Raw genomic sequence first — 26,414 nt, forward strand, 5'->3', positions numbered from 1 at the left:
CGTCCCCATACCTCCACTCTCCAGAGAGGTTGCGAGGGCAGTCTTGTTCCCGATGTTCTATTGAGGAACTGATTTCATACTTGGTCCCAATGTATTCCGAGTCATCGACAACACCGCAACCAATGGAGGCTTTCAGAGATTCTTCTTTTGTTCCCTCTGGTGCACGTTCGGGTGTCAAGGATGTCATTGACGCCTTCAAATCTAGCACTAAAATCTTCGGTGGCACCGGAGGAGGAGGATCCTTTACCGATGCAAGTGTATGACTCTGAGCCAAACTCACCTTTTGCCCACTTCTGAATTCACTCTGATGCACCCGATATCCAAACAGTCAGATTCAGAGCAAACACTGCCTCTGTCACGGAGCTGTCCTCAGGTGTTCCACGAGCTATTTGGCTCAGACTCTGATGAGAGTCTCCCTCCATTTGGAGATGCCGATGGATATGTTGTAAATTACTTACACCCACGTTCCGATTATGACAATGTATACATGGACTTACATGAGGCAAGTAGACTCAATACTTCCCCTGATACTGAGTTGATTAACCCCTGACTTGAGAGTTGTATCAAGGTATGCACTTAATCTCTTGACCCCCTGCCAGTTTCCTCAGCAATTTTGTCAATTTTGAGGCTACTCCAGAGGTTTGGCAAACAGGCAACACCATACAGCTCACTCCTCCAGGAGACACCTGTGGCCTTTCGGGTTGGGGACAGGGATCAGGCAGACAATATGTAGGGCATGAGGGGCAGTGAACCTCCCAATCCCCCTTCCTGCACCGTCCGCCTCCAAGACACATTTATTTATAAAGTTTTATATAGCGCGAACAAGATCCCGAAGGATATCAGAGCGCTTTACAAAAGGGTGGAAGGAAGGTAATAGATGCAATATTGACATACAAAAAAGCATAATAAACTTGAATAATTGCAGTACAAAGGGGTCAAAGGAGGAAAATACAACAACTAATACATATTGGGCTAAGAGGGGGCAAACGATGAGGTAAAGAAAAGTGGCATCAAATGAAGGTTTAACAGTTGTAGGATCAGAGATTTCGCGCGGGTGATTATACACAAATTAAGGTACCAACTTGTTCATTAGGAGTCTTTTGGTTTCCAGTTTGAAAGCAGCCGTGGAGGAGATTCCGCGTACTTCAGGTGGAAGAAAGTTCCAGATCTTCGGGGCAGCGCCGGAGAAGGCTCGTTGGCAGGTTTTCCTTTTGATATAGATTTGTGGTTTCAAGAGGAAACAGTTCGCACTTCTTGAGGGTCTACCGCCCCCAGATCAAGTTTTTGAGCTCAATAACTGGGTGTTGTGAAATGTAGGGCTTTGTGTACCAGACAAGCCATCTTTAGCTGAATCCGAGCTTCGTAAGGCAACCATTTAAGGGAATTTAGGACTGGGGATATGTGTGCGTTTCTTTTGGTTTGGTACCTGTCACCAGCCTTTTTTTTTTTTTTAAATATATTTTTATTGCAGGAATCAGTAAATCAGTACAGTAACGACCAGCATGGTATCATAAGCAATAGTAACAGAATAAAGCCCTCTGGCCCCTCTCCATAAAGTCTGTACACAGCCAACCAGCCCACAACCCTGGGGTCGGGCGGCGAATTGCAATGGGGGTCAGTAGGATGCTGGAGCTGGTCCGGATAATGCACTGTCCTTCATCTGCTTTTCCAAACAAGCCTAAAACCCCCAAAATAAACCCCCTCCCCATAAATGTCTACTAACTAAGAGAACCCCCCCCCCCCCCCCCCCCCCCCCCCCACCACCAGCGCCGGGGAGCTATCAACATAGGATCTGCTATCGGACCCATGGGGAAGGCAATAGGACTGTCAGTACTAACTTTCACCGGGACTCGGGGTGAGTCGCTTCTTCACTTTCAGAGTCGCTAGGGGCACTATAATCCCTGAGGGCCTGCACCAATATCTCCCACTCCGACGCGGCCTCCTGCGCCTTCTCATTACCCTGCCTCCAAGCCAGTTGATATCTCAGTGCGCTCTCTCCCGCCGCCCACTTCACAAGCTCACTGTGCCATCTGCTGCCCGCCGGACCAGCTCGTGCCTTCCAGTTCCTAGTCACCTCTCGTTTAGCAAGGAGGAGCCCCAGGTCGATAAGCTTACTAGAAATTTTATTCCTGGGGGTATGGGGAAACCAGTGTAGGAGCCCCACCGCCGCATCCAATGATAAGAGTCTCCCTGTCACCTCCTCCAGGGTCGTCGCTACCTCCTGCCAGTAGGATGTCAGTCCTGGACAGGCCCATAACATGTGTAGGAGGTCCGCCTCCTGAGCCGGGCATCTAGGGCATTCCGCCGAGGCCGTGGCAAAATAACGCCTGACTTTCACCGGGGTCAGGTACGCTCTATGGAGAACATAATAGTGGACCAGTTGGAAACGGGCGTTGCGTGTGCCCTTCCAGGCCCGTCTCACCAACTGGGACCAGGTCGTTTCCGGGATCTCCCTACCAATGTCCTCCTCCCAGCGGGTCCTCAAAGTGGTGAGAGGAGCCAATCCCTCGGTAATCAACCTGCCGTATAGGCAAGTGACCGCCTTCACCGTGCCCGCCGACATCATTACGTACTGGCACACCTGAGATAAGTGGGGTTCCTCCTGCCCGTTCTTCCAGTGTGCCTGGATCGCTCGTACAATGGCCGAGTGCAGCAGAAAGTCACCTCGGGAGATCCCGAAGCGGTCAATGAGATCCTGAAAGGACAAGAGCGCGCCGTCCTCGTACATATCACCAACGAGCTGTAAACCGGAATCCTCCCAGGCCGCCAAGCGTGACCAATCCCCTCCGTGGGGGAGGGCCGTCAGCATCCCCAACGGTATTTCAGGCGCATATGGTGTTCTCAGTTGGCCTCGGGCGTGGGCCCGATTCCAACACAGGCGGACAGTCCGCTCCTCCATCGACAAGTCCCGCAGGACTAAGCGTTGTCGCAGCGCTATAAAGGAGAGAACATGCCTGGCCATACCTGTCCCTCTTCCGTCTTCCGGGCCCCGGAATTCCCTGGCGATCTCCTGGGTAAAGGTCTGGAGCTGTGCCGCCAGATAATACTTTTCGAAGCCCGGCACAGCGAGCCCCCCCTCGTCTTTCGGCCTCATCAAGGTATTGAGGGCCACCCGCCGCCGGCCCGTTCCCCAGAGGAATCCGACCACCATAGAGCGTAATCGACGGAACGTGGCCGGTGGGACCCAGATCGGCAAAGTCCGGAAGTAATATAATAACCGGGGAAGCGCCACCATTTTGAGCAGGGCGATACGTCCCGCCACTGAGAGCGGCAGCGTGGCCCAAAAGTCCATGCACCCTCGGAGTGCTCGAATGCAGCGGGCAATGTTTCCATCTAGGAGGTCGGGTTGTTCGTGGTAAACGAATACCCCAAGGTACTTAAAGCAGTCGGGCTCCCATCTAATCTCCCTACTCAGCGCAGGGGCGGGGGTACCCCTGCGTACCGGAAAAAGACAGGTCTTAGACCAATTCACTCGGAGGCCCGAGACCTCACCGAACTCCGTGAGCGCCAATTCCGCTCCCCGTAAAGCGTCGACCGGGTCCTCTAGGAAGAGCAACAGGTCGTCCGCATAAAGCGAGACATAATGCGGGCCCGCAGACGTCCATAAGCCCGTATAGTGGGCTCCCGAGCGAAGGTGCAGCGCCAGTGGCTCCACCGCCAGCGCAAAAAGAAGCGGGGACAAGGAGCACCCTTGCCGCGTGCCTCGTTCCACCGGATACCGCGATGAAATCAATGGGCCCGCTCGGACCCTGGCCGAAGCAGAAGCATAAAGAACCGTGGTCCATCGGACAAATCCCTCCCCTAGGCCGAGTCTCCGTAACACCGTGCAGAGGTAGTCCCACTCTAGGCTATCAAAAGCCTTCTCCAGGTCCACCGATAAGACTACCGGGGACGGGGCATCCACAAATGGTTCCCCCAGCAAACGGAACAACCTACGAATATTCATAGTCGTGTTCCGCCGTGGGATGAAACCGGCCTGGTCCTCATGCACCAGAGAACTCATGTGTCCCAGCAGCCTCGAGGCCAAGATGCTGCTCAGTATTTTGTAGTCCACCGTCAACATCGATAGGGGACGGTAGGACCCCGGGTCGGATGAGTCTCGGCCCGGTTTGAGGAGAGGAACCACCAGCGCCTCACACATCGAGCTCGGGAGTCGCCCCAGCCTCTTCGCCTCCCTGTAGACCACCAGTAATCGAGGGGCTAGTAGGTCAGCGTAAGCTGCATAAAACTCCACTGGTAGGCCATCTAGGCCCGGGGTCTTGTTTCTCGCCATCCGTTTAATGGCCCCGCGGATCTCCCCTAATTCAATGTCGGAACCCAGAGTTTTCGCCACTTCCTGCTCCACCGTGCGGAGCTCCAGTGGGCGAAGGTAATTATCAAGCCGGTCTGGGTCACGTGCGGAGCGACTGCGGTATAAACCTTCATAATAATGCCGGAAGCAACTAAGAATCTCCGGTTGGGTGCATACCTCGGTTCCGTCTGCCCCACGCATATTTGTCGTCGTTTGGGACTGGCGCGTAGGGTTGGCCAACCACGCCAACAACGCACTCGCCCTGTCCCCCTCCGCGATAGACCGGACCGTATAGGCCTTATAATCTAAACAGCGGAGCCGTTCGACCTCCACTGCCACCTTCTCCCTCGCCTCCGCCGTTTGTGCTTGCAATTCCGGGTGTCCGGGGCGTCGAATCTCAAACTCGCGGAGTTCCCGGTCCGCTGTGTCTAGATCAGCCAGGATGACGCGCCTCATGCCCACCTTCTTGGAGATACAGTAGCCCCTCACCACTACCTTAAAAGCGTCCCATTCTAACGCCCTAGTACTCGCGGAGCCGCCGTTGGACGCAAAATAATCCGATATTCTCTCCCCCCAGTCCGCTTTGAAGACACTGTCCTCGAGGATCTCGGGTCGCAATTTCCAGGTGGGCACCGCCGGCGTCCCCGGAAACCAGCGAAGGTCCAGTAGGAGGGGGTTATGGTCCGAGATGGTCCTCGATAAGTACTCCGATCGGACCGCTGCCGAAACCAGTTCGGGCGATCCAAGAAATCCATCTAGTCTGACATGCAACTCATGGAGGCTCGAGAAATATGAATAATCCCTAGTTGCGGGGTGATGCGCCCTCCAAATGTCCGTCAAACCCCAGCGGGTCTGCCAATCCTGACGACCCTTAGCCGTGCGACGGACCGGGGAATCGGGAAGCGGGGGATGTGAGCGGTCTATGTCCACATCCACTACGGAGTTAAAGTCTCCCCCCAGCAGGAGGGGCCCGGCGAAAAAGTGGGCCAACGAGCCCGATAACCTGGAAAGGAAGGCAGTCTGGTCTACATTAGGAGCGTATACACAGCAAACGTTCAGGTCCCTCCCCCCTAGAGTGCCCGAGATGGCCACGAACTGCCCCTCTGGATCCAGTACTGTCCTCGTGACTTGGAAGGGGACCCCTGCCCTGATCCATATTAGCGCCCCCCTGGCATAAGCAGAGTACGACGTGGAGAAGACCTGCCCCCGCCACCTACGCTGAAGCGCCGCCCCTTCCGCCTTGTTCAGATGAGTTTCCTGTAGCAGCGCCATTTGCACTCCCCTACGCACTAAATAAGCGTGGACCTTGTGGCGCCTGGACATAGTGTGAAGCCCCCTTACGTTCCAAGTAACACATTTCAAGTTAGCAACATCAGCCATTGTCCCAGATTGTTCTTGCACAGTCCCCCCATCCGGGTCCCGTCAAAGAAAAGACATCAATCCTCCCAGCGCTGATGGCGGCCATTTTCCCCAACCCAAACCAAGCAACCCAAAAACCAACCAAACTCCCCCCCACCCACCCCAGAACAGGACCCAAACTGCACCATCTAGATCCCATCCAAACCTCGTCCTCCATCAACCCCAGAACCCCCTCTAATCCTACGGTCGCCACCGTAGGAAGGCCTTATGGGCCAGGTGCGGGCTGGGCGGAGGCAGTGGGCCCTCGTCGCCCAGGCCACCAGGACTATAACAAGCCCCAAACAGTGCCAAGACCTCCCGGGGCAAAAGCAGAGGCCCCCCAACCCTCTCCCCCTCGTTGTCATCAGTAAGGAACGGCAACCGCCTCCCCCCTGCCGGGCCCCCACCCAAAACAAAGCAGTATACCCCGTTACCCTTGTCCATCCAAAAGGTCCTCCACCGATTTCGGTGTGATCACCGGTGTATGGGCACTATCTGCTACTGAACCCTCCGAGTCCGATGGTGCTCCCTCATCACCCGGGTTTTCTTCCTCCTCGATGACTTCCTCCCTTGCTCCCGACAACTCCGACAATACTTCCAGCACTCCCCTCCGTTCCGATGATGTCTCCGCAGTCGAGGGCCCTCCCGTGCGGCCGCGGCGATTCCTGACCCTCTTGGATCGCCGCCTTTGTTCCGGCTCATCTGCTTGTTGGGACGAGGAGCCAAAGCCATCTTTCCCTGTCCTGTACAGGTCGAGCCAGACACAGACATCCTCCGGGGTGTCAAAGAACTGGGTTTTGTCATCGACAATGATGCGGAGCCTTGCAGGATATAGGAGTGAATACTGAATGCCCTCGCTCCTGAGCTCGCGCTTAACCGCCAGGAAGGAGAACCGCTTGCGCTGCGTCTCGTAGGTGTAATCTGGGAAAATGTTCACCTGACTGTTCGCTACTTTGAACGGGCCATTGTGCCTGGCGGCATTGAGGATTAAGTCCCTGTCTCGGAAATGCAGCAACCGCGCCACCACCGGCCTCGGGGTGCGTCCCTGCTGTAGGGGCCGTGCTGGGACTCTGTGGGCCCGTTCCAGAGTGTAGAAGGAGGACAGTCCCTCCGGGACCACCGTGTCTCGGAGCCAGGTCTCCAAGTATTGCACCATGTCGCCATCCTCGATCTTCTCCGGCAGGCCCACCACTCGGATGTTGTTCCTCCTGTTGCGGCCTTCCGCATCCTCCGCCCTCCGTTCCAGGGTCTCAATTCGGGATAGGGCATCCTTCATCGTCGCAGCCAAGGTTCGCTGCGCCGGCTCCAAGGTTTTCACCGTGCCCTCCACCTCCTTGACCCGGTCTGAAAGTTTGCCATGGTCCGCCCTGAGGAGGCCCAGGCTCGTCGCCACCTGAGCAATGTCCTGTTGGAGGGCTGATCTCGTAGTCTCTATCGCCTCCAGGACACGGTCGAACTGTTGCTGCATCGGCGCGCCACCAGAACTTTTCGGGTCCCCATGCTCCTCTTTGTCCTGGGCTTCAGAGTCCGAGGCGGTCTGGGTGGATCCCTTGGCTCCTCTGGGTTTCCCCATGCCTCCAGGGGCACTCCGTGAGGGTCCCGTAGTAGGCGTCTCCGTGTGCGGGTGTCGACCACGACCTTCCCGGGTGCTTGTCCTCAATTCGGGTCCGGGCGACCTCCTTCTCCAGAGCCTGTGGAGACTCCGCCGCTTCGGCTCACGCCATCGCCACGGCGTCCGAGGGCACCGATGAGGGGGCGGAGACAGCCGTCGTCGAGTCGGGCAGACCCGTTCACCCACTATAACCCCGGGGTGAGGGCCACCTACTCCCTCGGGTGATCTGTGGCGCCAGAGTGTCGCGCCTCCCATGTAGGTGGACTGGCCAGGAAGACGTAGCTAGTCGCGGAGTCGCGAAGCGAGCCACCGCTTGGATCACAGGGCGTCCGCTCCCGGTGCCCTCCACTGCGTGGGCATCCGCCCGGCCGTCCAACCGAGTGCAAATCCGTTGCAAGAGGTCCAATCCAGTAATGTCCAATGTCCAGAACAGCCGGGGAAGGCGAAGCAGGGCGCCAGTCGCCACCCGCGGCACCTCTTCAACTCAGTAGTTCCGAATAGGGGGACAAAGGGGTCCGGGCGCCATGTTGGGTCGCACTCCGCAAACTTCGGTTTTACTCCGAAACTACCCTCGTCCGAGCTTCACCAGGGGCCCCGGCAGGTTTCCGTCGGCACGCTCAGCAGAATGCTGGGTCTGGGGTGCCCCGCAGCCTCCGATTTTCAGGATAATTCCGGGCTTAGTCCCGGAGCCGAGCTCTCAGGCGACCATCGCCATCGGCGCCCAAGCCACGCCCCCACCTGTCACCAGCCTTGCCGCAGCATTCAGAGATGCCCTTTAGTTTGCCCTTAGAGGAGGACAACCACACTATGGGAGGGAGGATCAAACATTTTCTCCCGGGGTGGCAACCTATGCCATCTGACAGATGGTACTTTCCATTCCTTTCCAAACTTCTGAATCTTCCACCCACATCAGAGTAGTTTTAAGTGGCGCAACTGTCCATCCTATTTCAAGAGGTGCTAGAAGGGACATAGAGAGGGTGTCAGGTTAGGAAATATGACTATTTTCTAATGTCGATATGGACAGAGGTCTTCAACCTGTTTTATATCTTGGACCTCTGAATGCCTCCCAGAAGAGGGAGAAATTTAATGTGCTCATACTGGCCTAGGTTCTGCTTGCACTGGATCAGGGAAACTAGATGGTGGCCTTCAATTTGCAGGACAAGTGGTTCATGTGCTCATCCTGCAGTATTACAGATGCTACGTTTTGTTCAAGGTACGCATGGTCATTTTCAATTCACCATGCTCCTTTTCTGTCTAACCAGTGCCCCTCAGGTGTTCACAAAGGTGATGGTGGTGGTCATGGCACACATTTGGCTGTTGGGGTATCAGATTACCCTACCCTGACGACTGACTGTTGAAGACTGGCTTGCCACAGTTAGTCGAAGACCACCTCTAGATCACTATGAACCTCCTAACATCGGTTAACATGCCGAAGTTGCTCCTTACTTTTTCGCAGAGTCTCCCTTTCATAGGGGCTGTCTTTAATACTGTGTATTTCAGTGCCTTCCATCTGTCACAACCTGTCCAGTACATTCAGGCTATGGCCCCAATTTTTCAGTCGGGCTTTGCAATGGAATCTGAATCCTCAATGGACCCACTACCAAGAGAACCTGTTGAATGCCATTCAGATTTTGGAGGCGACTGCAAAAGATGTGCAGTTATGTTATGGTAATTATACTTCTAGAGTGCACATTCCCCTACAGGTTTCTTGGTGCTAAATAAAAACATGTTAAAGGCACAGAGTAGCAGAACAAGAGATTTGTTAAATTTAATATGCCTGATTAAATGGCAAGAGTTTTTTTTAATGAAAGAACCTGAAATTAGATTAGTGGCATAACCCCAGCAAAGAATTCAGGCATAAAATGACCCATGAAGAAGCAGCTTCAAGATCAAGTCTTCCGATATTTGTGATGATGAGCAAGTTGGAACTAGTAGATCTTAAGATGCCTGTTGGAAAATATTTTTCTACTGTGTTGGAAATGAAGTCAGGGCCTAATCTGTGCAAGCTATTAAAGGTAGCACTACATGTCTTCAATTGGATGCACTACTTTATGGGAAGCCAATGAAGATGCTTCAGTAATGGGGATGAGTAAGTCTTTCTGGGAAACTGGTTAATTAGACAAGCCGCATAATTTTGAATGACCTGAAGTCTTTGAATTGTTCTATTAGGTACCACCCATATAAACAGAGTTGGCGTAATCCAACCTAGATATACTCACTGCCAACACAATTGCCTTTTTTGCTTCAAGAGAAAGGAGTGACAGTATTTTCCTGAGTAATTTCAATATACGTATGCATTTATAAGCAACTGCAGCAACTTGAGATTTTGTAGATAGATTGCTATCAATTATCTCTCCGAGGCTTTTAGCTGATGATGTTAGCTCTGGAATCTGTCCTGATTCTTGTGGACAATAACCTTTGGTCCACAGATTCCCTTTATTTTTTAATACTATGATCTTGGTTTTATCTGTGTTCAACTTTAATTGATTTAAATTAATTCAATCTCTGACTAATCACAATAAATGTTGAACTAAAGTTGCAAAGCAGACTCTACACCCAATAGAATTAATGCTTTGGAATCGTCAGAGTAAGTATAAAGCCTGCATCCTGTTGAGGCAACTTCTTGAATGAAAGGCTGAATGTAGACATTAAGACGATGAGGGGACATGGATGAGCCTTGAGCACGCCTCACTCTATCGTTATGGCCTTGGCCGTGAAATTTGCCAAATGTGCCAAGTTACCTGCCTGATTGGGGTTATCCAAAGTGATTTGATCCAGCCCAGGCCACAACCTTGAAAGCTGACCTCTTCCTCTCGGTAATATCTTATGGTCAACCATGTTAAATGAGCTGACAGATCTACTTGGACTAAAGCCAAAGTCAGTCCAGACTGACTGAACCATCTTAGATCATCATTTACAGAAAGAATTACTTTTTCTCCAGTGCCTTGGACGGAAGCCTGCCTGAAGAGCGTGGAGAAAATTCATAGACTGCAGGTGAGTCGAAATGCCTTGGGCAACATGATCTACTAAAATCTTGGTTGCATAAGGTTTTCGGCTCCTAATCTTTTAGTATGGTTGGATCATACCCCTGTTTTATTTAATAGGGGAATTACTACTGCATGTTTTAATGTAGCTATCACTTTGGCATAGGCTAGAGATTCATTTAACATGCTCCTCACAAACACCACCACCGCCATGTGGTATCCCAACCAGCAGGGAAGTTTTGTGTCTGAGCTCCTGTGCAAAGAGGCTATTTGCCTTTGATGTGTGTCAGAGCATATTCCTGATCATGAGCCACCTGGCGGTATCAGGGATGGATAGCGAGGACAAACTCAGCCAGTTGCGCCTTGCAGATCACAAATGGCAGTTACACCTTGCATTGGCACAGGGCATCTTTCAACAGTTGAGAGTGTGCTGGCTATATCTTTTTGACACTGCCAAGAACATGCAGTGTCAATACTTTTGAGAGTTGGAGTTTCCAAGACTGTTCTCTCTGGGAGAAGTGGCCAGGATGGTGCAAGGGACACCTGCCCCACCTAAGTCATCCCAGTGGCTCCAGATTGTGTCAGAAGAGTGTAGTACCCAGGACTTATGGGTTCCCAATCAGGTTTCCACGTGGGAAGAATCTTCATTAGCAGCATCAGGGTAGGGTTCTCCACCCCGGTCTACACAATCTGCATCTCCACGCATGGAGATTGAGCGGTGAAAGTTGACTATGTTCAATCTGCCTCTTGAGGTCATCACTTGTTATCCTTGCTGAGCAGACTTCATGTATGCCGGGCGCTGAGACAAATTTGTGGCCTTGTGTAGAGTCTGCAATACAGACCGTTACACGTCAAATAGCCTGATGTTCTATTGTTTGTTTTGCCTTTGGCACAGTAAGGGCTTCAGTTGTGACCATTAAAGATTATTTGTTGATTTTGACATTTCTGTGTTTGCTGACCAGCTGTCCTTGTTTAAATCACCTGTTGTGATGAGGTTTATAAAAGGTTTGAGAAACCTGTTTCATCCTAAACCCTTGGTGATACCACAGTGGGATCTCAGTTAGATCTTGGCTTTTTTCATGTACTCTCTTCAAGCCTATGGATGGCTGCTTTTTCTGTCTTCTGAGTCTAAAGACGTGTTTTCCTCCTTGTGAATACTGCAGCTCATCGCATGTGTAAGCTTCAGGCTCTCTTGGTGTAGCAGCCCTACTCCTCTGTTTTGCAAACAAACTGGTGTGGCGGACAAGCGGAACCTTTATGCCAAAAGTTGTGACTCCTTTTCCTGTTTGGCAATCCACCACGCTCCCAATATTCTTTGCCCCAACTCACCCCTCATCGGCTGGACTCTAAAAGAGCCTGGAGCTTTTACATCGATGGCTCCAAAGACGATCAGCTTTTGTGATGTTCTCAGGGAGAAAGAAAAGTAAGGCAGAGCAGGAAAAGTCTTTGTCATGTTTGATATTCCTCTGCATTAATATCTGCTATGAAAGCTTCAGATTTAGTCTGGCGCCTTTGGCTATTCTAAAGGGGAGGAATCTGTGGTTAGATAGCATGTCCACCATAAAGAGCCTTACCAAAGCAGAAGAGTTAATTTATAGAAGAATGGTTGAGAATGGTGAGCCTGAGAAGTCTGATAAAATTAAAAGAAGGAGAAATAAAAAGTAGAGCAATTGAGTGACATAGTTCAAGTACGCAACAAACAAAGTGAGACTGAAAATCAAGCATTAGAAACCAGTGGGGAAGTCCAATTGTAAAATTAAAAAAAATATATTCTGATCAGCACAATAAAGAGTTTGTTTCAATGGAAATAAGATTAGCAAAAGTGAAGAAAAATAATAAAGACCATATGGAGAAAATTCTTACAGTAAAACTTTAATGCAGAAAGGCTACTAATAAACACATTTCATATATCGTCAGGTACAGTGGGTTTGAATCTGGACCCTCTACCCTCTGTGGCTATTGTTTGTGCTGAAAGTAATGATCTTCTAGCCTGTCACGTTGCACTAATCTTGTGCATAGAATCCAGCTAAAGCAATGTTCTTTTCCATCCCTAGAAAGGGGTGGTTAGATAAACTTAGCGCTCACTCACCTTGCACAAATATCTGCCCTGATGCTACTAATCTAGCAGTGCTCGAAGAGCGCCGTTTTTTCGGGGTGTTCTCACCCGGTACTACTCTACATGATTTGGGATTTTGCCTATGATAGAGACGTCTAGCCGCAGATTCCTTAACTTAAAATATCCCCAGGCATCAGACTGGATCCCGAAAACTGTCTGCAGCAGCACCTCTGCGCGCCTATTGATGGTGCCACACGACTCCGCCCTGACGACATCCATGGACATGACGTCAGCGGAGCCATATATGCCCCTCCTGTCGCGCTGACGTCAGTTTTCTCCTTTTACGCGTCCCAACGCGGTATACCGGAAAACCAGCAGTTACTTGGCCTGGTTTTTAGGCCTGTTCAACACCTTCTGTGTTGTCGGAACAGTGTGCAATGCCTTCGGGTTTTAAGTCTTGTGAAGCCTGTGCGCGTGAGATGTCTTGCACTGACCCGCACCTCATCTGTATGTGGTGCCTCAGCGTGCACCACGACTCCAAAGAATGCGACGCCTGTCAGCGGATGAAGCTCAAGTCCTTGAGAGAGCGCTGTATGAAACTGCTGGCCGCATGGCTGTCCTGTCCAGCACCTTTGTGTCACCGACTCCTAGGACGTTACGGCGACCTCCACACGGTGTCGATCCACGCCGGTGCCGGCAATGACGACTCTTCCTTGTCAAGACGTTGATGCTTCTATGGATTCCCCGGGTAGGGGGTCCATGGTGCAAGTACCTTGTGTTGCCTGGCCTTCGGGTCAGTCTCCAGCTTCTCCACTTTTGTTGTCGAGTGGACGGCTTAGTCTCCAACTGTCTCCTACCGACGGTTTATTATCGCCTAACCAGATGGCAACTGAAGGTGGTGGCGCTTATGCACGTGCCATTCACAGGGCGGCTGCTATTCTTGGTTTTCAACCTACTGGGGTCCCTCTGCTTTCAGACCCTTTACTGGATTTGCTCCATATGGAGCCTATAGTTGTGGAGCCTTTGCTGCCATTTGGCGGCTCTTTATTTGACATTTTGCGTGGTACATGGGCAAGGCCCTTTTCTGGTGACCCTATTGATCGAGCTGTTGTTCGTCGGCACCGTCCTGCTCCGGGTGATCCACTCTGCCTGTCCACTCACCCTACTGCTCAAGGAAATGTGGTTCAGGCGGCCTTTGCGTTAGTCTTCATCTGCATTGCAATTATTGCCTCCCACTAGGGAGTCTAGGTGGCTGGACGCGGGTGCTCACCAGCTTTTTGCTTCTACCAGTGCTGGTATCCGCGCTTTAAATACTGCATGTGTGTTCGTGTGTGCATCCTTGAAGTTTTGGGACTTGGTCGAGAACCTTCTCCCCAAAGGAGCTGAGGTCTCAGTTGCTTCAGCTTCTGCTTGTTGGCAGGGAAATGGCGCAGTTTTTGCTCTGTTCCTACCTTGATGCCACTGACTCTGTGGGGCGAGCTCTTGCTCGGTCTGTGGCTTTGCGCCGCCATGAATGGCTGCGCGACAGTTGTTTCCCGGATAATGTTCGGGATGCCCTCAGAGATCTACCGTTTAATGGTGCGGACTTTTTGATTGCCATGCAGGTTCAGCTGTCTTCCAGCTGTTGTCCGGGTTGCTATAACTTTTGCACAAATCTCTGCCTTATTTTACTACACCTCTATAACGCACGTGTAAGGTAGGTTCCACGTTTGATGTCCGTGGCTGTTAGGCCTTCTCGCATTTGTTAAAAGTTCAGCCGTATGTCTGGTTTGGTCTTCTTTTCAGTCCTCGGACTGTGTGTTTTGCCCAAGACGATCCCCTTATCAGGTGTTCACACTTACCCTATGTGAGGTATATGCTGGTACTAGGCGACTGCCTTTGCCTTGGTACGCTCCTATGGAGTATTCCTCGCGGACATCCTTCAGGCAGTGTCTCTCTGTCTTTTCTCCTGCGATCCTATCATTAGCATTGCTCTATCGCACTTCAGATACCTTTGGTCCCGCTTGTCTGTAGTGCTTCTATCCTTGCTTTACTGCTCACACCTTCTCCGCCGCTGTGAAGCAATGCTTAGTGCTATTAGTACGGACTTGGGCACGTAGTCCTAATTGGGCTCGTCCTCCAAGGTCCTAGATTAGTATTTATATATCTGCTGTATGTGGCCTCTTTTTCTCGCCGCTTCTACAGATTTTTTCCACATTCCCTGCTGCCCCGCACAGGTGTTTCTACACTTCTGCCTGGATCTTACTGTGATCTTTCATGGGGCGTATTTCTGGGAATTCTTGCTTCTTGTGGTCCAGGGCACTTACATTGATCCTCACTGTTTCCACTATCGTGCCTTTTTCTCTCCCACCTAGCTTGCAGGGGACCGTGGTTCCTCCCGGGCTATGGGAGGATGTTGCTTATTACCTTATCTTATATTGTTCTTTCTCTTCTGGATCTCCTCTGTCTTGCACAGAGGTTGTATGTGGGTTCTTTCCTTCATGCGGTGTCTGTGGTCACTGACCCGGTCAGCTTGTGCCACCACCACTATGTGGTGCCCGGGTGCCTGGTATCCCTTTTGGGCCATTGCCCTCTTCATGCCGTGCACTTCTGAGTTGCTCACATTGCCCTGCAGGACGTCTTTCCCTTCTTTGTGTGGTCCCAACGTCCACACTAAGTGCTTAGGTACCTTCCGGTATGCTTATATATCTTACAGTGTCGCTCCTACTTTGATGCTAGGCTTATGACTAAGCAGTTCAAATAAAAATAGCAGCACACACATGGGTGCATATATATTCAGAGACAACGCCCGCCCGTCCTCCCCGGTCTGCGAGGACCTTTTCAGGATGGGCTTTCTATACTCGCCCCCTCTAGGTGGCTTGCCCTTCTGCAGGGTGACATTTCTTTCCATTCCGACACAGAATGCTTCATCTATTTTCATTGCTACTCAGCCCATTCTTCGGATTGGGCTGTATGCTCATATGTCATGTGTTCTTTCCAGCCCTCGGCCTGGATTGTGTAGTGTGAAAACGTTCATGGGTATTCCCCACCTACTCTCCCCTTCACCTTGGGGTCTTTTACCACCCTGGTGACCCATCGGTTCAAGTCTATTGGGTCTGCCACATTCTATGGGTCTCTTGGGGTTACTACATCTCTCTCTGGTGACGTCTTGTGGTGAATTAGCCCTAAAGCTGTGTTCCGGACTTTTTGTCATTCGCGGTTATACATTGTGGAGGTGAACTTGCTGTCGTCTGCCAGACTGTTTTTTCACATCCTCATCTCCCTCTAAAGGTGATTTGGCCTTCACTTTGTAGGGTTGTTTTTCATAGCGGTCCTCTGCTTTTCCTTTTTCTACTTTTCATCATCCAGTGCCTGGCACTGTCCTTTATGGTGCTGTTTTTCACCTTTCAATTTCTTTTTCATCCTTTTTGCACACTGTTCCCATAGTGTCACAATTTTTGGTGGTGGCTCCGTGCTGTGGCACGGAAAAGGTTCTCCGAAAAAATCTGACGTCAGCGCGCCGGTAGGAGCATATATGGCTCCGCTGACGTCATGTCCGTGGACGAAGTCAGGGCGGAGTAGTGTAGCGCTGCCCCCTGGCTTTCAGATGTGCTGCTGCGGAAAGTTTTCCAAATCCACTCTGATGCATGGGGATATTCTAAGTTAAGGAATCTGCGTCTAGACTATGTCTCTACCAGATACATCGTTACCGAAGGTAAGTAACTCGTTCAATGAGTATTTTACACTCCCACTGCACCCGTGTATGTGGAGTGCTTCTAAGATAGAGATTTGGATCTTCAGGATATGTAACTCATATGACTAGGAGTGTGGGCATACAGCAATTTGGTTCTTCAGGATATGTAACTCAAATGCTAATGTGTAATTTAAGTGCGGCCAAACAGTGATTTGACACATTGACCCAGAAAGTCTAGTGTGCCCACTTGTCTTCTGTAACGACCGGAGCTCGGACGGGCACTATCTAAACTGCAGCATTTGACCTTCAAACATTATATTGGTGGAGCTGTGTTCCCGCCTTTATTTTTTTTTAGATAGGACCAGATGACTAAATAGTTGCAGGTAGGTGTGACCATTGGCAAATACTAAAACCAAGTGCGCAAGCAGACTCCCCACACGGCTGTAATGGACTTCCCCTGTGAGACATAAATATATATACAGGACACCTGGATATTTTCAGACATGGGATCGTTTTACGGTTTGATCATTAGAGGAAACGAGAAACCCTGACGAAATTCCAGGGCAAGATGCCCACCGACGAAATACGTTTTGACTGGCTGAGCGCACAGGACTAATAAAAGATTGAACTTCTGAATAGAATGGAAGTTTTTGAGCAATTCCTTTGACAAATATGGATTTGATTTAGCACATGCTTAGTCTTGGTTACTCTTTTCCATCCCTCACCACCCCATCCAATGACCACATACACAGGTATATGAAGGACAGTTGCAGACATGAGGAATTGGTAATGGGAAAGAGAGAAATCTGAGGCACAGTACCCCACCACTCTGACTTGTCACTTCTGTTGGTCAAGGAGGTGTCCAGATTGTAGTGGATCACTATTGGATAATGAATAGCCTTAGTAACTTGCTAAGCATACATGTAATTGAAAATCGACTAGTCTTAACAATATCTCTGTATAACCAACTTTCTGTACTTCAGTATGAGAATGGGAATTTCTGAAAACTAAATATACAGTGGATATCTCAAAAATCATGTGCACTACCACCTCTCTCTCTATTTTGAATAAATAACTCAAGATTTTTCACTATGCACTGATTGCAGAGGACGAGTATGGCTCCTTCCTGACTGCTGTAGAACTGAAAAATAATAAATACTGTTAACATTCTGTTGTTCCCTACTCTTAGCAATTGTATTTGTGTATGAGAAATTTAATACCTTGTGTATGACAGTCAAGCTTAAACAAGTTACATGTTTAACCTATTCCCCTAGTTTTCAAAAGAACCAAACTCCATTCAATCTGAGATTTGCTCATGAATTACCCTTCCCCTCTAGGCTCACCAAACCTCCAGCTTCTAATCGCACGTTGTGTGATGGGAAGGATCCCTGTGCTCTTCAATTAGACAACTGCTTTCTTGGCATATTTTGATCTTTGGCTGAACTCCAACCATCACCTTACAGAATGGCTGTTATTTACTGACAGAGGACGGCATATCGGAAAACTCTACAAACAAACAAAAAGGTCTATTTAGGACTCATAAGTCCTGTGGGGGAAACTCAGACTGTTCACTGGGGGCCCACATAAGGAATGCCTATATTGTCTTTATCTTGGTCATAAAGCAAAGCAATGCAACCATTGCTGCACATTTTCAGTAAAAACCCTCAAGGACAGTGAGGCTAAGCTTCTTTTGTGGTTAGAGGAAAAACGCATAGGAAACCCCAGTTTCTGTAGATGGAGCGAGAACGTCATCTCCTCCAAAGAAAGCCCACAAAAGAGAGAGACTGAAAGGTTTCCACTGGAGAAACTTCGAAAATGGTTAACAAGAGTAGGAGCCCATATTAAATGGCTAAAAAATCCAGTCAAAAACATTAATCCCTGGCAGAGAAGAAAACAAAAATATGTTCTTGACCTTCAACTCCATCATCACTGAAGGCTCTTACTTCACCACAGATTAAAAAGCCGTCTATGGGCCCACCGTCAATGAAACATACTTTTACGAAGATACAGTAAATGGGGCCATCATTGATGACAGCGATTACCTCTACGTCGTCGACGGCAGCAGCATTGACTACCACAGCTTTATATTTGATCATAACGTTGACGAACAGTCGACGACAATTACCATCACGTCCCAGACAACATCTGTACTTGACACTTTTTTCAAGCATGCAGTAACAGTGTTGACGATTCTGTTGACGAATCCGTCAACAAGCTCAACTGAGATAGTTTTATCCGACCAGAACAGACTTCTCCAAGTAATGCCTCACTGCTGTCTCCAGCCCATCTTCTAGAAGTGGAAGGTTCAGAGAAAAATGATGACGGTTCTTTTGTGGCTGCATGTAGCCATTATTAATTGCATGTCAAATGCCTGGACTTGGATGACGAGGAGTAGTATGGTACTGGCTATTTGGAAGGAGATTTTTCCGTCAAGGACACCGCTTGGACTAGACCTAGAGCATATGAAGCATTTGCGGTGCAATGTGTTTATGTGGGCATTCCTAATGATCAATCTTATTAGAAACCCATGATGCGCGTTCCATTGGGCCTCGCGGTGCACCTCTGTCAGATGCTCTAAAACTTCTATAAAAGGTTTCCAGAGTCAGGCAGTCCACACTTTCAATCCTAGTGCTCTCCAGTACCGCAAATTACTCTTCACGCTCATCAAAATTGTGGTTTCAGGAGACAAGTTCAATATCGTAACAGCAACAAACAGCAAAACCTAGAATGTTGGACCCCATCTCTATCCATGACAACTATGTAGACAATGATGATAATGATGAAGAACCAAAAGAGGGATACATTGTTCAAGAACAAAGAGTGAGATGATTATGTAGCACAGCTCTCCACCCCATATGATACTACTTCTGCCAGTTCCCCACTGGACGACATACGAGGCTTCCATGTGCTGCTACAAGGAGTGTCCAAATGATTTGATCTTCTGGAGCCAGAGCAACAAATGGACTGCTCTTTACGACTTTAAGGAGGTGTCTGGAAAGACCAGGACGGTAGCCATGACCTGGTGGATGCAGAAAAGATACATTTTTTCAGGCCTAAAGTTTGTTGGCACAAAGCTGCAGTGCAAAATGTCCACGGATGCATCCAGGGAAGGTGTGGGAACTCACCTAGAGGATCTCGAAGTACATAGCAAGTGGTCACTCCAGGAAATGAAGATGCACTTAAACCTTCTGTAGCTGAGAGCAGTAGCTCCTAGTATTTAGGCTGTCCTCCAAAGGATAAAGAAATGTGTGGTTCTGGTGTGTACACACAATACAACCACCTTGTTGTACCTGAACAAAATCGTATCTACGCTATAGACCATCATTGATCAGACAATTTGAGAATAACATCAAAGGGGTGCCACAAATGGGAAATAAGTCGCCATCTTTTGTCCAGGATTTTCCAAAAATGGTGAAAACAAAACCTAGATTTATTTGCAGCACCTCTGAACAGCAATTGTCAGTTTAATGGCAGCAGATAACCCGCAAAGGGGGAGAATGACTTCCAAATAGCATGGACAGGGATATTTTCCTATGCCTTTCCTCCTCTGCCATTGATAACCTGAGTACTCAACTAAATGAAAAGGCAGCCAAGCCAAATTATTCTGATTGCTCCAGCATGACTGATAACTTTTGGTACACAGATCTCCTTATTGTCAGAACATCATCCCTTTCTACTCAAACCAGTGCCAGCAATGCTCTCAAAGAGCAAGGTGAAGTTTTTCACCTCACACCAGAGTCTCTCAATTTATCAGCCTAGCTCCCTAGTACCATAAGTTATATCCTCTAAATATTTCCTCGTGAATGCAGAGATATCTTGCCCAAGGCAAGACTTAAATCCTCAAAAATGATATACAAGGCAGAATGGACTTGCTTTAGTGTATAGTGCTCTCATAACAGCATCCATGATTTCATATCTACCCCAGAATGGGTTCTACCATACATACTTAACCTTGCACGTTCTTGTCTTTCAATGAAATCTGTCATTGACTCCCTTTCAGCAGTTTCGAGCTTTAGGAGATCTTCAAATTAAAAGGCATTCTGGTTCAATAGATTGATCAATGGATTTTTACACTTACTCTTTACAGCTTTCCGTCTATTTAAAATAAAACACCTGTTTCCTAGAAAATTAACCTCATCGCTGGTACACATATTCCCCTCCTGTGCTGAAAAATCATTATCATTATAGTTTCATGACGGAACGGTTCCGTCATCAGCACAGCTCCACTGTGCCTCATGACGGAACCGTTCCGTCATGAGCATCGAAGCGGTTAACAGTTTTCACTCCGTTTATGAGAAATCCTTCTTCACCCATTCATAAGGACGTTCCAAAACACCTTTCTTGGAAAATGATACTATCACTAGCCCTTACTTCTGTCAGGAGAAGCAGCAAAATTCAGGCATTCACTATTATGCCTCCACTTATGCAATTTAAGGGTTGAGAGCAAATCCTCACCTTATCCTTAAACTTCCATCAGCTTTTCATTTAAATTAACCGATTATTTTGAAGTATTTTTCCCCTGATCAAACTACTATGGCCAAAAGAGCTCTCCATACCTCGGGGTGCATAAAATTCTACATTGCCAGAACGAGATCAGTTAGAAAATCAGGGCAGCTACTCATAGCGTTATGTTCCTCCTAAGACAGAACAGGCTTTTTCAAGAAGCAGTATAACCCACTGGGTCTCAGCGACTGTAGTATTTTGTCATGAAAAAGGTGGAAGACCGTCTCACTCACTGCCTGTCTTTGAAGCACTGACTCTCATTCACTTTCACTCGCACATGCTTACAGATACAGACGCACATACTCACATGTATGTATGTGTATTGGCATTTTATATAGCGCACTACTTACCCGTAGGGTCCCAAGGCGCTTCTACCGCTGCGAAACCCTTCCTGGCTTCCCTGAGAGATGGTCCCTTAATGGGTATCTCCAGGGTGAGACCAGGCATCCCCGGCGGTCTGGTGGGGCCGTTAGTGAAGATGAGGCAAGCTAATGCCCAGAGTTGCCGAGTGTGATCGCTGATCAGAGTGGGCACCGAGGCGAGAGAATTATCGAGTCCGCTGACCCTGGTCCAGAAACCTGCCGCTCCGGGAATCGAACCCTGGTCCCGGGCCGTCCTCTGCTCTCGGGTCTGCCGCCTCTAACCAGTGAGCCACACTACTTCACTACACCCGCTCTCTCTCAAATAAACACACTCTCACCCGCAAGCACTCCCACACCATAATTTAAAACCATTTTTACCTACAGCTGCTGCCACCTAAGGCCCTATTCCAGCTTAGTGTGCTCCTTTTTTTATTACACTGATGGTAAATAAAGAATATTATTCACTAGTACATGGAAAATGGGCCAAAAATAAGAAATACAGAGCTGCCTCTGGGTTCTTGGCACTGATTTTGCCACCTCGGAGGACAGCGGTCATAGGGGCAAGCCAGGGGTCGCAGCTGCAACCCCTAAATCACAGCATGGCAGTACTTCTATGCCCGCTTCCAGATACTACCTGATTTTTTTTTAGCCTTAAGGCGATACCCCTTCCCTGTGCCTTCTGTATGAAGTTGTTTTTTACAAATGAAGTTGCTATTTATTCAGTTGAGTAGTGTACTCCATTTGGATTTCCATAGGGTAGTGTTAAAAGGTTTGGAAAATTGGATTATGGTCCAAAGCTGCTTTTTGAGGAAGGAATAAAATAAATAGAAGTGAGTTTCAAGAGAAGAAGAAAAAAAATCCACTTTATGCAAGCTATACACCTGTCCAACCTGTGCCTTCTACCAGTTAAATTATAGTCAAAGTATCTTCTCTGGCCTCCCATCTGTGCTTATTCTGTTCCTCTTCCCGCTCGAGTTCCTCCAACTTCTATCTAAGGTGGATGTCTTCTCTCACCATACGTGTTCTCCTAGACACATCTTTAAAAAAATCACATTCCATATTGGAATGGGATGAAGAAAGTCATTCTAGGCAGACCGACTACACTTTACATTATCACTATATGAAAAAGCAAAGCCTTTATTAACGCTACTGTGAATTCCTCTGGTAGTAATGCTTTGTCTCCATCACTTGACCTTTATTTTGCTATTATTTCTGATTTAGAGCAATCCTAGGATTTGTGAATAAGACCCAGGCCCATGATTTGCTGGTGAATAAGCGAGATGGAACTTTCCTTCTACGGTTTAGCGACTCGGAGATCGGAGGCATAACAATAGCATGGAAATTTGAGTCAGGTAAGCATTGGTGTGGTGAAATATTAGATTACTATAAATAGTGTATCTTGTCACGTGTACTGTGGATGTTCATTGAATCCTGGGCTCCAAAAGTGCCTTCTTGGCAAACTTCAGAAAGTACAGAACAAAAGCCTATACTTGGTCATGGATTTGCATTGAAGGTAGCTCCAGACTGTTCCTTGTCGATAAGGGCTCTATTTTGTATGTGTAGACACAGGCCTGCTGATTGTCCCTTAATTTCATAGCAAGTTTGCAGCCATTGTAGCATGATTTTGAGAGGCCTGCGGTAATAAACAATACCATACAATTTGGGAACGTAACAACTAGACAGGAGCAGCTAGTCTTATCTGCATTAAATCAATTGTTGAGATGAATGAGATACTAGCTATGCCATTTGGATGTTGGTATGTTATGAAAGGAACAGCATGTTATGTAGTACAAATGGGTAGGTGCTTTGTGGAAGAGGTTGCATGTTGACCATTGACAATTTTATTAGAAATTAAATAAGATCATTGAAGGCATGCTACGCTGGGTCACAGACTAGGAAGCAGGTAATTTACTTGGATAGAGGCACCCAATAAACTCACTTGCCAAGCCCTCATGCATAGACTTCTGCAGTGAACTAGACAGAGATAGCATCATATTGGGGCTAGATAATAACCTACAATTTAGTTGAAGAAAGGCAAATTTACAATTTAAACAAAAAGGTCAAAGCATAATAACCCCAAAACAAGAACTTAAGAGTTTCTCAAGAGGTTGGACAAACTTGGCGTCCAAAACACACAGATTTCTGAGGAAGGCGCTGACTCTCATATAGTTGTGGTGGCCTGTGGCCACAGCATCCTATCACTGATCATTAGATTTTAAAAAACAATCACCATGCAGGTGTTTTCCTGGTCACAAAATCCGGACTGCTGGTGCCAGGGTGCACGAAGGAGATCCGAACTAGATGAGGTGTTCGCTCACTGAACCTGGAACCATGAGAGCCCTGAATTTGTAATGGATTCTTTACTTTTTTGATTGGGATCATTGGAGTACCCTATTTCAATAGCCTTTGAAAGGGAATAGAAGTCTGAGTGTGTGACCTACAACAAATGTGTTTTGATCAGGTGAGGAACAGAAATGCTGTCTTTACCCAGTGCTATTCATGTTCTGACTCATACCCTTACCTCCCTGTACTACACGCAGTCTACTGCTTGAGTATCGTCTGCGTGCTGTAAAGTTTCAGCTGTGCTGGGCAAGTACTTTAGCTAACATTCACAGTTGTCTGTGTTAGTGCTATGTAATTACCAAGTACATCAATACATCATGAGTTCCACTCTATTGAGATACAGGATGCTACCACCGATCTCCCTGAGTTGTTAATGCTCACTTCCAGGCCCCAACGTGCTATGTTAGATGGAAGCTTGGTACGACCACCAGGAGCAACAACTGACAACTGAAAGAGGTACCAGGATATGCCTATCCTGGTACTTCTCAACCATTTGTGACCTCTAAAAAGAGACTAAAGATAAGGTCGATTGGAATATCTGATCACCACAAACCAGTTACTGTGGCATATCACTACCAGTCAAATACCATGGGCACAAAGCCAATGGCCCTCCTTTCTCCTGTAATCTGACAAATAGCAGGTCTAGTGGAGAGGGGTGGCTAATTTGCCATGCATGGAATTATGCATCTACTCAGACAGCTAAATTCCCCTCTCATGGGAGGAGAAAAGCCTGTCTAAGACTGGCATCCTTGTAATGCCTCTAGTTCCAACAGATGGATAGGGACTTAAAGGACATGCATGTATGATTCTTCTGCACTGCGTCCGCAGACTGGCTAGCCTATAGTGTCAGGCTTAAAGTGTACAGAACCGTGGCTAGCAGACGAGGAGACATTGAAATGCTCCAGATATTTGTCGCACATCCACCCATCGACTTGGTCAGTGGATGCAGTAACCAAGACCACATCAAAATGGAATCAAAAGCTGCCTAAGGTGCTGGGTTTTAAATTATCTTTAAAATATTTCAGCAATTTCGTCATGGTAAAAAAGTACTCCTTTAATGGCCCTTACAGAAATCATGTTTCTAGATGCATCTGCTTTCCTGAGAAACGTCTATCCTCCTGTGTTAGGATGCAGGGGTGGCTAAGACAGCTCAGAGATTCCATAAAGTAAGTGGACCCCAGTGACCCTGTTACAGATCAGACCTTCTTGAGAGACAGTGAGGGTAGATCAGACGTTAGACCTGAAAGTACCAATCCTTGTTCCTGAGGTGCTGAATTGCTTTGTTGCAGGGCCCATTACACAAATCCAGTCATGTATTATATGTCACTATCAATAATACCAGCAGAGGTACCACCACAAGCACCTACACCACTGAAGAGGAAGGCGGAGACTGCCCATCAATCATGGTCCCTCGGAGTTCCTATCCCCGTAATCTGATTATCTGCACTGTCCTCTGTTATTTATACTAGATGGTGAGTTTACATGACCCTATATTGTGCATCACAGTAGTTTAATTTGCTAGACTTACATTTTAGAATAACTGCAACCTGCATGTGGAGATTTCGAAGCAATTTCAAATTCTTTTTTAGGTAAGTATTTTTTATTGAAGATAAAAGGATAGTAAATACTACAAAAAGTAAGCAAATTATACCTTATTTAATAGAGTATAAAATTAAATAGGTACATATGAATTAGTGATACCATAAAAAAATGGTAATATGGAATAAAAGTATAGTGATAAACAGAGCAAACAGGTAAGGTTATTTATGCATTAAAAGAAGTTTTTTATAAAAAGGATAGGAGGAGAAAGAGAGAGAGGGAAGACAGAAAGACAAAAGGAAGAAGGGGAAAAAGAAAGAAAATAATTATTAGAAATGAGATGAGTGTGAAGATAAGAAAGAAGTAAAAGGAAGCCACAGTAAGTCAGATTAAATTTTTTGAGATAGAGAGTAAGAAGAAACAGTTGATATTCTATGTTCATCACAAATAAAGTTCCACCAAACTATACTAGATAACTTAGAATTGTCTTTCCAGCATGATAAAATAACTTTCAAAGCAAGAGCAATAAACAAGTCAAGTAAATCAGGTCTTGAAGAAAGATTTTCAAAATCAGTAGATAAAGTACAGAAGAAAACATTTTGGATAGAAAGTGGAATATTACATGAGAAAATCAATAAACATTTTGCTCAAATGGATTTCCAAAATTCAATAACATTAGGCCAATAATAAAGTAAGTGTGTCAAAGTACCATCAGAGGAAAGACATGACCAGCAGATGGGAGAAATAGATGGGTCAATTGTGTGAAGAAAAAAAGGAGTAATTACAACTCTATTATATATAAAAAATAAAGTGTATGTGACATTAGCAGCTTTAGAAGTTTTAAATATTTTTCTCCACAATCGGTCCCATTGCTGAATGGATAATAATTGAGATAAATCTTTCGCCCATAAAAGTTCAATAGAGGATTTGCTTCTCATAGTGGCAGGGAGAGAAAGAAATGTATATATAAAGGAAGCTTTAGGGAGGGAGTCATTAGGAGCATTGTACAATGGTGTCACAGGAATGAATGGTGTAATATCAGGTGTGAAGTTGTTATTTAACAGATAAGAATGAAGCACAGGAATGAACTGATTATATTGCTGGAGGCAAGAATAAGGAAAGTCATATGATGTACATAAAAATACCCTTTTCCTTCCAGTGTTTAAAGTAAAATGATTTGTGGCGAAATGTAATACATTTATTGTACCAAATGGAGGATGCAAGGAAGGATTGACGAGAATCCGATCCTTGATTAAAAAGGGTGTTTAATAAAAAGTGGGAGTACCTAAGAATAGGGTTTTTAGATATGAATGTGCAATTTGACATAGAAACAACATCACAAAAAGAAAATTCATGTAAAAATGAACGTTCAAAAACAATCCATTTTGTTATTGGAGAGTCATGATAATCGTTAGATATAGCATAGAATAGCCGCAGATTCCTTAACGTAGAATCATGCCCAGGCGTGAGACTGGATCCGGAATTTTTTTTGCCCAGCATCCCTTCACGCTCTGGGGACGGTATCACACGACTCTGCCCTGAGGTTGTCCGCAAAACGTGGCGTCAGCGAGGTCACAAGTCCCACCCCGGCGAGCCAACGTCAGTTTTTTCCTTTTCCGCATGCAACACGGATCCAGATCGTGCTCCTGGCCT

The 26,414-nt window shown here is 47.4% G+C and overlaps 1 protein-coding gene across 7 annotated transcripts in view; it reads left to right on the forward strand.

Moving 5' to 3' along the window:
- The window catches only part of LOC147717179 (signal transducer and activator of transcription 5B), a 1,664,723-nt gene that overhangs the window by 1,493,460 nt on the left and 144,849 nt on the right, over positions 1-26,414 (forward strand). For all 7 annotated transcript variants that reach the window (XM_086924123.1, XM_086924125.1, XM_086924127.1 and 4 more), the window contains one exon: positions 22,101-22,231. In XM_086924123.1, the coding sequence (XP_086780249.1) occupies positions 22,101-22,231 (131 nt within the window). The remainder of the gene's footprint in view (positions 1-22,100; positions 22,232-26,414) is intronic.

The sequence above is a fragment of the Lissotriton vulgaris genome, chromosome 5 (assembly GCF_964263255.1).
Source record: "Lissotriton vulgaris chromosome 5, aLisVul1.2, whole genome shotgun sequence".
NCBI classification, from domain to species: domain Eukaryota; kingdom Metazoa; phylum Chordata; class Amphibia; order Caudata; family Salamandridae; genus Lissotriton; species Lissotriton vulgaris.